Below are 13291 nucleotides of genomic sequence, written 5' to 3'. Positions count from 1 at the left end.
CCTCGTCCTGCAGCTCGGCCTCGCTGTCCCGGGCTCCTCTCTGTTGCCACACGATGGCCTCTTTCTGATGCTCCCTCCGGTACATGTTGGTGCGCTCGGTGACGCTCACCCTGCGCACGACCTTCCTGTGAGGAGAGGGGGGACTCGGTCACGCGGAGCCGCAGGCATGCTGATGCCCCTCATGCTGATGCCCCTCATGCTGATGCCCCTCATGCAGGGAATTGGTGCTCAGGTCAAATCAGCAAGGGGGGGGGGATACACGAAGAGGTCTTAACACCATAGAAACGAGCCGGATGGCCCACTTTGCATGCTATGGATCCAGCATGATGAATAATAAAAAGGAGTTAACATGGGGGGTAGAAAGGGTACCCTTATAGGGGGCAGTTAGCTAATGGCATACACAACACAAACATGGATGTGGCCGAGGTCATACTTTTTTCTCCCCAACATTCATTCAGTAAGACGCTTTCAAGACCTCAGAAGTCTCTCCTTCACACGTAACCTTTCCTGACACTCATATTATGGTCACCACTAGAGGGCAGTTGTAGCAAGTGTTCATACCCCAAAAGCACACGATACAAGCGACGTGTCCTGTGTGCTCGGTACCCCGGGGCAATATACCGTCTCTGTATATATCACCGGCACAGAGACTGGTATTATATACCGCGCAGTATCGCCCCGTAACGTACCCCCGGCTGCAGTACCTGGGGCAATATACTGTCTCTGTATATATCACCGGCACACAGACTGGTATTATATACCGCGCAGTATCGCCCCGTAACGTACCCCCGGCTGCAGTACCTGGGGCAATATACTGTCTCTGTATATATCACCGGCACAGAGACTGGTATTATATAGCGCGCAGTATCGCCCCGTAACTTACCCCCCGGCTGCAGTACCCGGGGCAATATACTGTCTCTGTATATATCACCGGCACACAGACTGGTATTATATAGCGCGCAGTATCGCCCCGTAACTTACCCCCGGCTGCAGTACCCGGGGCAATATACTGTCTCTGTATATATCACCGGCACAGAGACTGGTATTATATACCGCGCAGTATCGCCCCGTAACGTACCCCCGGCTGCCGGCGCTGGAAGTCCGTCGCTGCAGGGCCGTCTTGTGCTTGTCCTGGGATTTTTTGATAGCGTCGTGTTTGTGTTTCAGCTCCAGGAGTTTTGCTCGAACCTCTTCATCCCCGGAAACATCTGCAAGAGAAACACCACAAAGGAGCTGAGTCTGTGCCCTGGGTGTGTAAAGGCTGCTGTATATCCCTATATGTGCTGTCAGGGAGGGGGGTATCTGCTGTATATTCCTATATGTGCTGTCAGGGAGGGGGGTATCTGCTGTATATTATATGTGCTGTCAGGGAGGGGGGTATCTGCTGTATATTATATGTGCTGTCAGGGAGGGGGGTATCTGCTGTATATTATATGTGCTGTCAGGGAGGGGGGTATCTGCTGTATATTATATGTGCTGTCAGGGAGGGGGGTATCTGCTGTACGTCATTACATGAGCTGACGGGAGGACGGGGTATCTGCTGTACATTATATATATGTTATCCGTACCAACTGGTGTTTCATCCAGCTGAGACTTGGCATTTAGGTCGGCTCCATGCGCCACCAGGAGCTCCACCATGTGAATCTGGAAGGAGAAGAACTCAGACTCAGCATTTGTTGCTACAGAGAATCACAAAGTTACCTCCAAGCCCTAGATGCTTCGGGGGTATCGGGTAGAAAGAAATGATCCCAGGTGAGGGTCCCGGGGTCGCTCAGGTGAGGGTCCCGGGGTAAAGAACAGTTCCGTGGAGAGACTCACCTGACCCCAGCAGGCGGCAGCGTGGAGCGGCTCCCATCCATCATGGTCCCTGGCATTGACTGCAGCTTTATGTCCCAGCAACAGCTCGGCCGCCTCCAGGTATCCATTCGCACACGCGATGTGCAGCTGCAACAGAGCAGCACGTTAGCCACGTATGAACCAATCACAAAGCAGCATCTTCAATTCCAGAGCAAGCGTTTAACAGAATGAAGAAGAGACCTCTGAGCTTTTGTAACTTTACATATTTTCCTTTGTTTAGTGAAGTCTCACCGCGCGGATCCGGTCAGCTTAAAGGGTTTTCTCCCTAAAGCACGTTCATGCGGCAATAACCTCCGTTACCACCAGGTGGCGCCATCACAGTGTATTTACACAGATTCCTGCTTTACATACTTGCCCCTCGGCCGGTCTGTTCGGCGGGGGTAATTTCACTGTCCCCTCTATAAATAAATGTAATGGGGTGCGGACCGCGGTGCTTAGATTCTGTGCCCGAGGTTTGATGGCACATTCAGGTCCGCAGTTCTCTGCCCGCCTGTGGAGCACTCTTTAGGTTTAAACGCCATCGATCTACCATTATATGTTAGGCTTTGGGGGGCCCCACAGGCCGGGTCCCTCCAGTTTGGGGAGAGAATAAAAGGGAGCTGCATGGCAGAGAAGAGCAAGCCAAGGGGCAACATGTGCATAGTGTAGGGCAGGAGGGGCCCCAGAGGCAGCCAATGAGTGGGCAGAATCAGGCGAGAGGATCCAGAGACAGCCAATGAGTGGGCAGAATCAGGCGAGAGGATCCAGAGACAGCCAATGAGTGGGCAGAATCAGAAGAGAGGATCCAGAGGCAGCCAATGAGTGGGCAGTATCAGAAGAGAGGATCCAGAGGCAGCCAATGAGTGGGCAGAATCAGACTAGGGGCTAATAGACGCACGGTACTGTATGCGGGATGAACCGCGAGACATGTTACTGGCCTAGGGAGGAGGCACATCCATCTCACGCTCACTCACCAAACTAGTACCATGCGAGTCCTGTGCGTTGACCTCTGACCCCATCTGCACCAGGTGCTTGATATCCTCTATCATGCGCAGCTCTGTGGCTGCCCGAGATTCCTCAATCTTCTCCTGTGTGATTCCTGTGTGTTGGGAGACAAAAACATAAACCGGGGACAGAAAGAAGAGTGGACGGGAAGACACAAACGAGACAGAGCGAGAGACGTCGCCTTCCGGTACCGGATACACTCACCTTGCTCCGCCATGGCGGTTTCTATGTGATCCAGCGTGACGTCGTCCTCACAGAGGTCGTAGGGCATGTTCCCGTCAGAGTTGACGGCCAGGAGGTTGGCATTGCTACGAAGAAGCGGAGGCACCAAATCAGAGCTGGGGTCATCGGGAAGGCCTATGGGCTGGGGGTAGAAGGGGTCCCTATAACCGGGGACACTTATAATCGCTCGCTACACCCAGGTTACCCCAGCCGGGGGTTTCCTGGCGGGGGTGGCGTGCGGCTCTTACTGTTTAATGAGCAGTTCCACCAGCTGCAGATGCCCACACGTGGCCGCGGCATGGAGAGGCGTCCACAGCTCGCTGTCACGCGCGTTCACATCGGCTCCGGCATCAAGCAGCAACCCGACGATCTCTTCGAAGTCATCGATGCAGCACTGAGGGGAGGAAACAGACACACGGATACAGAAAACACACGCAGGGTCCCGCGCATGGACGGCTGCCCCCCCCCCATCTGCGCAGCCGGGGATTCTGGGTAATACCCCCCCCCCATACCCCATAATCAGCCGGCATACAGAGCTCCCTGCAGTACCCCGAGTGGATACTCGCTGCGGCTGGGGGGGTAAATCAGGGCTTTATATATTATATATATAGGATTATTACACCTCCCCCCCCGGCGGAGCTCACCTGGTGCAGCGCTGTCAGGCCGTCCTCGTTGTATAAATCAGGACTAAATCCACTCTGCAGTAAGCGGCGCACTGAGAACAGGAGAAGAGGGGTTAAAGCCCACAGTAATACCCACATTTACCCCGTCGCTTAACCCCTTACATCACCGATTCTGTTACAGCAGGAAGCAGTTATTAACACAGCAGAAAAACCAGAAACAGCAAAAAACCGGGTGTCTGCGCATCAGGAGGGGGTCCGTGCCCCGGGGTCTGCGCATTAGGAGGGGGTCCGTGCCCCGGGGTCTGCGCATTAGGAGGGGGTCCGTGCCCCGGGGTCTGCGCATTAGGAGGGGGTCCGTGCCCCGGGGTCTGCGCATTAGGAGGGGGGTCCGTGCCCCGGGGTCTGCGCATTAGGAGGGGGTCCGTGCCCCGGGGTCTGCGCATTAGGAGGGGGTCCGTGCCCCGGGGTCTGCGCATTAGGAGGGGGTCCGTGCCCCGGGGTCTGCGCATTAGGAGGGGGTCCGTGTATTAGGAAGGGTAACCGCCTGAGGTCTCTCAGTAACACCTGCGGGGCGTGCCGTGAGACGCGGAGGACTCGCCAGCAGCGCAGGTATGTCATTAGCATGCAGATTGCGTGTGGAAACTCCTCGCAGTGACACTAAGGGCCAGTTTAACGCCTTTGGGTTTCAGCACAGAGAAGGCCCAAAGCCTGCCGTAAAGTGAGCGCGTGGCAGCGCAGCAGGACGCGTCTCGGCTCCGATGGGCTGGGACCGGCGCCGTCTGTTTGGTAAATACGGTTCCTGCCAGCACCTTTAACCCTCGAATGCTCAGCAGCGACAGCACAGAGCGAGAGGCTCGATCCTTGGTCACTCGGCTCTGACCCGCCGGGCTCGGCTCCGGGGCACTCGGCTCCCAAGCCCACCCCACGTGCAGCAAGATAAAGCCTTGCAGGAACATTAACCAAACATACCCAAGTAGATCATTAAGGCAGCGCGAGGGTTAACGAGGGCAAACAGCAGGAAGTACCATACCGGTTACTCATATACGCCTGCCAGGAACACACCTTCTAGAACAGTCCCTCGTCTTATTCCCGACATCCGAGCCGACAGCCAATAAACCGCACGAAACAGGAGAACCCTCTAACGCTTCTGCTGGGAGGCCGTTCCACTTATCCACCACCCTCTCAGTAACGTTAAACTTCCTTCCATCCCAGCCTCTGATCCTCTAGTGTTAGATTCCGGACTCTCACTTTAGGAGCTGCTATAGAAACAAGATCCGGCCCTCGCTGTGTGGCGTCCCGCCACGGCTTTACAATTACAGGCCTCGCCGGACACCACAATCTATTTTAGACAGCCGGCCGGGGCCGCCTGTCTGCTGCGTGGCTACAAACCACCGGCCGCCGGCTCGGATTTGGTAACAGGAACAGAGGAAGCCTGAGGTGGCTCCAGTACCCGTGGTACAGATAACAGGACTCAGTGGCTCTCTGAACAACACGCTCATAAAACATGCCTGTGATATACACGCAGACCGAGGGGCCACGTCCGCTAAATCATTAGCCATTGCTACAGGAAACGGCCATCTGGTACGTTATTAGTTCATACAGGACATCACAGTCCAAGATTAGAGAGGCTGAGATGGAATGGGAGGAAGTTTTTCTTTACTAAGAGGGTGGTAGATAAGTGGAACAGCCTCCCGGCAGAAGTGGTAGAGAGTAAAACAGTGAGGGTATTAAACATGCATGGGATAGACATACAGCAAACATGTTAAAGAAACTCCAGCCCTACAATTTCCTGCCCTGAGCCGGTGGGGGGGCTCAGGGTATAATGAGAGGCAGCCTATCAGAAGCCTGGGCACGTAGGGGGGCCACATGGAAGTCCCGGGCAGCCAGCATAATGCATTATCTCGAAATTGAGGGGGCGCCGAGCGGTTGCTCATGAAGTTTTCAGGAACCGCTCGGCGCCCCTCAGTCTTTTAGCTCTGTCACCGTGCCGTCGTTTCATGCTGAGGGCCGGAATATGACATCATATACCGCAGCAGTGAAGCAACGCGCACAACGCGGCAGAGCAGGGAGACAGCCGCCTCGCGCAGGACTTCTGGAAGGTTAAGTGAACTACAAAGAGAGGAGAGGGGGTAGATAGTGAGAAGGAGGGAGAGGGGTAGATTTGTGGGAATGAATATGTGTAAATGATTTGTGTGAATGAGCGAGAGAATAAATGATTGTGTGAATGAATTATGTGAATTAGTGAGTGACTGTAGAAGTGTTTGTGTATCATAGATGTATAATTGATTTGTGGAAAGGCAACGATGGCAGGCTGTTTATGGGACAAAGTTGACTCAGGCTGGGCTGTTTGGAGACGCTTGGCACCATCTGAGCCAAATACGTTTATCTCGGTCTCATCGGACCGCAGCACGTGGTCCCAGTAATCCGTGTCCTCAGTCTGCTTGTCTTCAGCAAACTGTGGGCTTTCTTGTGCATCATCTTTAGAAGAGGCTTCCTTCTGGGATGACAGCCATGCAGACCAATGTGAGGCGGTGTGCGGCGTATGGTCTGAGCGCCGACAGGCCGACCCCCCCCGACCTCTGCAGCAATGCCGGCAGCACTCGTACGTCTACTTCCCAAACACAACCTCTGGGTATGACGCTGAGCGCGTGCACTCAACCTCTTTGGCTGACCAAGACGAGGCCTGCTCTGAGTGGGACCTGTCCTGGGAAACCGCTGGATGGTTTTGCCCGCCGTGCTGCAGCTCAGTTTCGGGGTCTTGGCGATCTTCTTACAGCCGCGGCCATCTTTATGTAGAGCAACGATTCTTTTTTCAGATCCTGAGAGTGTTCTTTGCCATGAGGGGCCATGTTGGACTCCCAGTAACCGGTATGAGACAGCGTGAGAGCGATAACACCAAATTTAACACACCTGAGACCTTGTAACACCAACGAGTCACATGACACCGGGGAGGGGGAATGGCTGATTGGGCCCAATTTGGACATTTCCACATAGAGGTGTACTCACTTTTGTTGCCGAGGTGTTAGACATCACTGGCTGTGTGTTGGGTTATATTGAGGGGTTAATGGCCGTGTGTTGGGGTATATTTGAGGAGTTAATGGCCGTGTGTTGGGGTATATTGAGGGGTTAATGGCCGTGTGTTGGGGTATATTGAGGGGTTAATGGCCGTGTGTTGGGGTATATTGAGGGGTTAATGGCCGTGTGTTGGGGTATATTGAGGGGTTAATGGCCGTGTGTTGGGGTATATTGAGGGGTTAATGGCCGTGTGTTGGGGTATATTGAGGGGTTAATGGCCGTGTGTTGGGGTATATTGAGGGGTTAATGGCCGTGTGTTGGGGTATATTGAGGGGTTAATGGCCGTGTGTTGGGGTATATTGAGGGGTTAATGGCCGTGTGTTGGGGTATATTGAGGGGTTAATGGCCGTGTGTTGGGGTATATTGAGGGGTTAATGGCCGTGTGTTGGGGTAAATTGAGGGGTTAATGGCCGTGTGTTGGGGTATATTGAGGGGTTAATGGCCGTGTGTTGGGGTATATTGAGGGGTTAATGGCCGTGTGTTGGGGTATATTGAAGGGTTAATGGCCGTGTGTTGGGTTATATTGAGGGGTTAATGGCCGTGTTGTTGGGGTATATTGAGGGGTTAATGGCCGTGTGTTGGGTTATTTGAGGGGTTAATGGCCGTGTGTTGGGGTATATTGAGGGGTTAATGGCCGTGTGTTGGGGTATATTGAGGGGTTAATGGCCGTGTGTTGGGGTATATTGAGGGGTTAATGGCCGTGTGTTGGGGTATATTGAGGGGTTAATGGCCGTGTGTTGGGGTATATTGAGGGGTTAATGGCCGTGTGTTGGGGTATATTGAGGGGTTAATGGCCGTGTGTTGGGGTATATTGAGGGGTTAATGGCCGTGTGTTGGGGTATATTGAGGGGTTAATGGCCGTGTGTTGGGGTATATTGAGGGGTTAATGGCCGTGTGTTGGGGTATATTGAGGGGTTAATGGCCGTGTGTTGGGGTAAATTGAGGGGTTAATGGCCGTGTGTTGGGGTAAATTGAGGGGTTAATGGCCGTGTGTTGGGGTATATTGAGGGGTTAATGGCCGTGTGTTGGGGTATATTGAAGGGTTAATGGCCGTGTGTTGGGTTATATTGAGGGGTTAATGGCCGTGTGTTGGGGTATATTGAAGGGTTAATGGCCGTGTGTTGGGGTATATTGAGGGGTTAATGGCCGTGTGTTGGGTTATTTGAGGGGTTAATGGCCGTGTGTTGGGGTATATTGAGGGGTTAATGGCCGTGTGTTGGGGTATATTGAGGGGTTAATGGCCGTGTGTTGGGGTATATTGAGGGGTTAATGGCCGTGTGTTGGGGTATATTGAGGGGTTAATGGCCGTGTGTTGGGGTATATTTGAGGGGTTAGTGGCCGTGTGTTGGGGTATATTTTAGGGGTTAATGGCTGTGTGTTGGGGTATATTGAAGGGTTAATGGCCGTGTGTTGGGGTATATTGAGGGGGTAATGGCCGTGTGTTGGGGTATATTGAGGGGTAATGGCCGTGTGTTGGGGTATATTGAGGGGTTAATGGCCGTGTGTTGGGGTATATTGAGGGGTTAATGGCCGTGTGTTGGGGTATATTGAGGGGTTAATGGCCGTGTGTTGGGGTATATTGGGGGTTAATGGCCGTGTGTTGGGGTATATTGAGGGGTTAATGGCCGTGTGTTGGGGTATATTGAGGGGTTAATGGCTGTGTGTTGGGGTATATTTGAGGGGTTAGTGGCTGTGTGTTGGGGTATATTTTAGGGGTTAATGGCTGTGTGTTGGGGTATATTGAAGGGTTAATGGCCGTGTGTTGGGGTATATTGAGGGGGTAATGGCCGTGTGTTGGGGTATATTGAGGGGTAATGGCTGTGTGTTGGGGTATATTGAGGGGTTAATGGCCGTGTGTTGGGGTATATTGAGGGGTTAATGGCCGTGTGTTGGGGTATATTGGGGGTTAATGGCCGTGTGTTGGGGTATATTGAGGGGTTAATGGCTGTGTGTTGGGGTATATTGAGGGGGTAATGGCTGTGTGTTGGGGTATATTGAGGGGTAATGGCTGTGTGTTGGGGTATATTGAGGGGGTAATGGCTGTGTGTTGGGGTATATTGAGGGGTAATGGCTGTGTGTTGGGGTATATTGAGGGGGTAATGGCCGTGTGTTGGGGTATATTGAGGGGTAATGGCTGTGTGTTGGGGTATATTGAGGGGTTAATGGCTGTGTGTTGGGGTATATTTGAGGGGGTAATGGCTGTGTGTTGGGGTATATTGGGGGTTAATGGCCGTGTGTTGGGGTATATTGAGGGGGTAATGGCTGTGTGTTGGGGCATATTTGAGGGGTTAATGGCTGTGTGTTGGGGTATATTGAGGGGTTAATGGCTGTGTGTTGGGGTATATTGAGGGGTTAATGGCTGTGTGTTGGGGTATATTGAGGGGTTAATGGCTGTGTGTTGGGGTATATTGAGGGGTAATGGCTGTGTGTTGGGGTATATTGAGGGGTTAATGGCCGTGTGTTGGGTTATATTTGAGGGGGTAATGGCTGTGTGTTGGGGTATATTGAGGGGGTAATGGCTGTGTGTTGGGGTATATTGAGGGGGTAATGGCTGTGTGTTGGGGTATATTGAGAAGTTAATGGCTGTGTGTTGGGGTATATTTGAGGGGTTAATGGCTGTGTGTTGGGTTATGTTTGAGGGGTTAATGGCTGTGTGTTGGGGTATATTGAGGGGTTAATGGCTGTGTGTTGGGGTATATTGAGGGGTTAATGGCTGTGTGTTGGGGTATATTGAGGGGTTAATGGCCGTGTGTTGGGGTATATTGAGGGGTTAATGGCTGTGTGTTGGGGTATATTGAGGGGTTAATGGCTGTGTGTTGGGGTATATTGAGGGGTTAATGGCTGTGTGTTGGGGTATATTGAGGGGTTAATGGCTGTGTGTTGGGGTATATTGAGGGGTTAATGGCTTTGTTGGGGTATATTGAGGGGCAGTAAAGTTACTCTGTTATACAGGCTGTGCACTCGCTGCGTTACATTGTAGCAGAGATCATTTCTTCAGTTATCGCATGAGAGATATAATAAATATTTACAGCGATGTGAGGGGTGCGGACTTCTGGGAGGTGCTGCGTATATACACCCTCTGCATACACCGTATATATATATATATATATTGTAAGAAATCTAACATATATATATATACACGCCTGTGTGTGTGATCTCATGTGCTTCTTAGCGTGTCCCTGTAAGATGCCTGATATGTGACTGGATTACAGATGGTCCTGTAGTCAGCATTTTACCAATCGTCCGTAAGACGTTGCCATATGCTCCGGCCCCGAGGGCCAAGGCTGCCGCAGGGTGGGCGACCTGCCTCCCGGGTATCTGGAGTGAACCCAACGAGATGCCACACTAACACACAACTGCCCGAGGTCACCACGTATGTGACATACAGATGTAGCCGTGTGTCCCCCGAGACGGTTCCCCGCGGCACAGGAGACGCCCCCGCAGCACAGGCGACGCCCCCGCACCACAGGCGACGCCCCCGCACCCTGCAGCACAGGCGACGCCCCCCGCACCTCGCCCCCGCAGCACAGGCGACGCCCCCCCCACCTCGCCCCCCTCCACCAATTCCACCGCCGCGCTTCCAGCGTCAGCCTCGCAGACTGAAGACGTAAATCCAATTCATTAGCCAATCAGCGGATTAGACCCCCGGCCTCTCGCCAGCCGGACACTGCCGGGGAGCGGGACCTGCAGCAATGGGGGCAGACACGGGGTTAATGTGACGGATACTTCCGGAACCAATGAATGGACTGGACCGGCCCGTCACCCCGGATAGCACGGCGTCACGCATGGAAACAGGTTTATAGAGGGACTTCGCCCGGCCCGCAGTTAACAGCAGACTGCATTCAAACCCTAAAAAAACTTGGAGGGACTGTGTCTTGAAAAAAGAGCCACTTGGGAGGTATGGAATTAGGCAGTACTGTAACTTCCTGGGGTCACTTCCTACCAGAGGTCACCGGCAGCCGCCGGCTCACACTGTCTCCTGTTAACGGTGCAAATAACTGCCACGAACCGTAACCGGCGGAAACATGCGCGGCCTCCACGCCATCCGACACGCAAACCACGCGCCCTGGCCGGTGACGGGGGGGGAATTACTGTTTGGGAACGCGGTTTGGATTCCCGTTAAAGGAAGGATTTTCCCGACACTCCTTGTTGTGTGTAAATAAACCAGCACAAGCGGGGGGCACAAGCGGGTAACGGGCGAGCAGCCTCCCGCCGGGGGGGGGGGCACAAGCGGGTAACGGGCGAGCAGCCTCCCGCCGGGGGGGGGGGCACAAGCGGGTAACGGGCGAGCAGCCTCCCGCCGGGGGGGGGGGGCACAAGCGGGTAACGGGCGAGCAGCCTCCCGCCGGGGGGGGGGGGGGGGCACAAGCAGGTAACGGGCGAGCAGCCTCCCGCCGGGGGGGGGGCACAAGCGGGTAACGGGCGAGCAGCCTCCCGCCGGGGGGGGGGGGGGGGGCACAAGCAGGTAACGGGCGAGCAGCCTCTCCCGCGGGGGGGCACAAGCGGGTAACGGGCGAGCAGCCTCCCGCCGGGGGGGGCACAAGCGGGTAACGGGCGAGCAGCCTCTCCCGCCGGGGGGGCACTGAAGGTACTCGTTACCCTCACATAACGAGCCCTACAGGGCAGAACATTCCGAGTCTGGGTCGTTGTGGCTCCCGTGAAGCACAAGGTCCGGGGGCCCCAAACGTACGATCAACCAAACATAGCAGGTGATTTCCGGGCTGTGATCCGGTACCGGCCCACAACGGGCGAGGGCAGGAGAAAGAGAGAGCGAGGGTGAGAGAAAGAGAGGGCGAGAGAAAGAGAGGGCGAGAGAGAGAGAGGGCGGGCGAGAGAGAGAGAGAGGGCGAGAGAGAGAGAGAGGGCGAGAGAGAGGGCGAGAGAGAGAGAGAGGGCGAGAGAGAGAGAGAGGGCGAGAGAGAGAGAGGGCGAGAGAGAGAGAGGGCGAGAGGGCGAGAGAGAGAGAGAGGGCGAGAGAGAGAGAGAGGGCGAGAGAGAGAGAGGGCGAGAGAGAGAGAGGGCGAGAGAGAGTCTGTGGACTGGGTCACTAACAGCCAATCAGTCTCGCGCATGCCGGGGGCTCCTTGTCGGTGTCTGGGGGGTTCTCATCACGCAATGTAAGCAGCTGAAAGATTAACAGCCACTTCAGCCCCAGCCGAGGGCATTTACAGCCACTGGATCTGCCCCCGGCAACCAACGGCAGCTGCCTTTCCGGCGACGCTCTGCCATAACACCCAACAGCCTGAAACCAGTGGCGGATCTACCGGGGTTGCGACTGCGACCGGGCCCCGGCGGCAGGGGGGCCCAAGCCAAGGGGCCGCCCGAAATCTTTTTTACATTTTTTTTTAAATAAGGCAGGGGCGTCCAACATGCGGCCCGCGGGCCAAATGCGGCCCGCGTAAGATCGGCAGCCAGGGCAACCGATCTTACACGAGCCGCACCTCAAGCCCTGCTACTTACTTGTGGGAGGGTCTTCTGGACAGCACAGAGGAAGCGGAGTTCACGTGACTTCCTACTTCCTCTGTGCTTTAGCAGAGAAGGCAGAGGGAGGCCGCTCCCCCTGCTGAAGTCTGTGAGGGGCATCGAGGGAGCTGCAGTGCAGGTAAGGGGGTGGGGAGGGTGTTTGAATGAGTGTGTGTGATTGAGGGAATGAATCTGTGAATGAATGATTATATGAATAAATGTGTGTGTGTGTGTGATAGCATGGATGTGTAAGTGCTGGAACCTAGGCATGATGGGACTGTGATTGCTGTTAGCAATCACACTCCTATCATGCCAAGTCAGCCAGTACATGCTGAAACCTGGCCAGCTGCCCCCCTTGTGTAGTGATGCTGCCAGCAGTATGGGGTCTGCACTTACAGCCACCCTGTACCAGCATGTACTGGCTGACTTGGCATGATAGGAGTGTGATTGCTAACAGCAATCACAGTCCCATAATGCCTAGGTTCCAGCATTTACTGGATGGATGTGTAAGTGCTGGAACCTAGGCATGATGGGACTATGACTACTGTTAGCAATCACACTCCTATCATGCCAAGTCAGCCAGTACATGCTGAAACCTAGCTAGCTGCCCCCCTTGTGTATTGATGCTGCCAGCAGTATGGGGTCTGCACATCACTTACAGCCACCCTGTACCAGCGTGTATTGGCTGACTTGGCATGATAGGAGTGTGATTGCTAACAGCAATCACAGCGAGCACAGTCCCATCATGCCTAGGTACCAGCATTTACTGGTTGCCTGGGTATGATAGGAGTGTGATTGCTGTTAGCAATCACACTCCTATCATGCCAAGTCATATTGCTAATTTTGTCCAGTTGTGTGTTACCTACTTTTATTAAACATGTGAGTTTTTATTATTATTTTTGAAGGTGGGGGTCATTTTCGGTTTTTGGCTAAGTGAACCCTGAATGTTTTGGTCCAGAATTTTCATTTTAGTTCATCCCTAGGATAAATCTAGGGAATCCTGAATTTGTAGTCGCAAAACTTTCAAGGCCCAGAAATCAGTGAGAGGCAGAGTAAAGGTTTTGTGT

General features: G+C 54.0%; 1 protein-coding gene across 1 annotated transcript in view; it reads right to left on the bottom strand.

The window, feature by feature from the left end:
- Positions 1–4: 4 nt before the first annotated feature.
- LOC149271101 (protein phosphatase 1 regulatory subunit 16A-like) overlaps positions 5–13291 on the bottom strand; it is a gene marked incomplete at its 3' end in the record, with an annotated part of 15725 nt that continues 2438 nt past the window's right edge. The window contains exons 2-9 of the mRNA XM_089507628.1: positions 3708–3778; positions 3312–3457; positions 3046–3149; positions 2811–2935; positions 1819–1944; positions 1569–1644; positions 1079–1208; positions 5–125 (exon numbers count right to left, since the gene is read on the bottom strand). Coding sequence (XP_089363754.1) covers positions 5–125; positions 1079–1208; positions 1569–1644; positions 1819–1944; positions 2811–2935; positions 3046–3149; positions 3312–3457; positions 3708–3778 — 899 coding nt within the window. The remainder of the gene's footprint in view (positions 126–1078; positions 1209–1568; positions 1645–1818; positions 1945–2810; positions 2936–3045; positions 3150–3311; positions 3458–3707; positions 3779–13291) is intronic.

The sequence above is a fragment of the Sceloporus occidentalis genome, unplaced genomic scaffold, assembly GCF_023333645.1.
Source record: "Sceloporus occidentalis isolate IW3139 unplaced genomic scaffold, rSceOcc1.0.p SCAF_567, whole genome shotgun sequence".
Classification (NCBI taxonomy): domain Eukaryota; kingdom Metazoa; phylum Chordata; class Lepidosauria; order Squamata; family Phrynosomatidae; genus Sceloporus; species Sceloporus occidentalis.
Note: the sequence above shows the minus strand (reverse complement) of the source record. Positions and strands in the feature narration are given on the sequence as shown.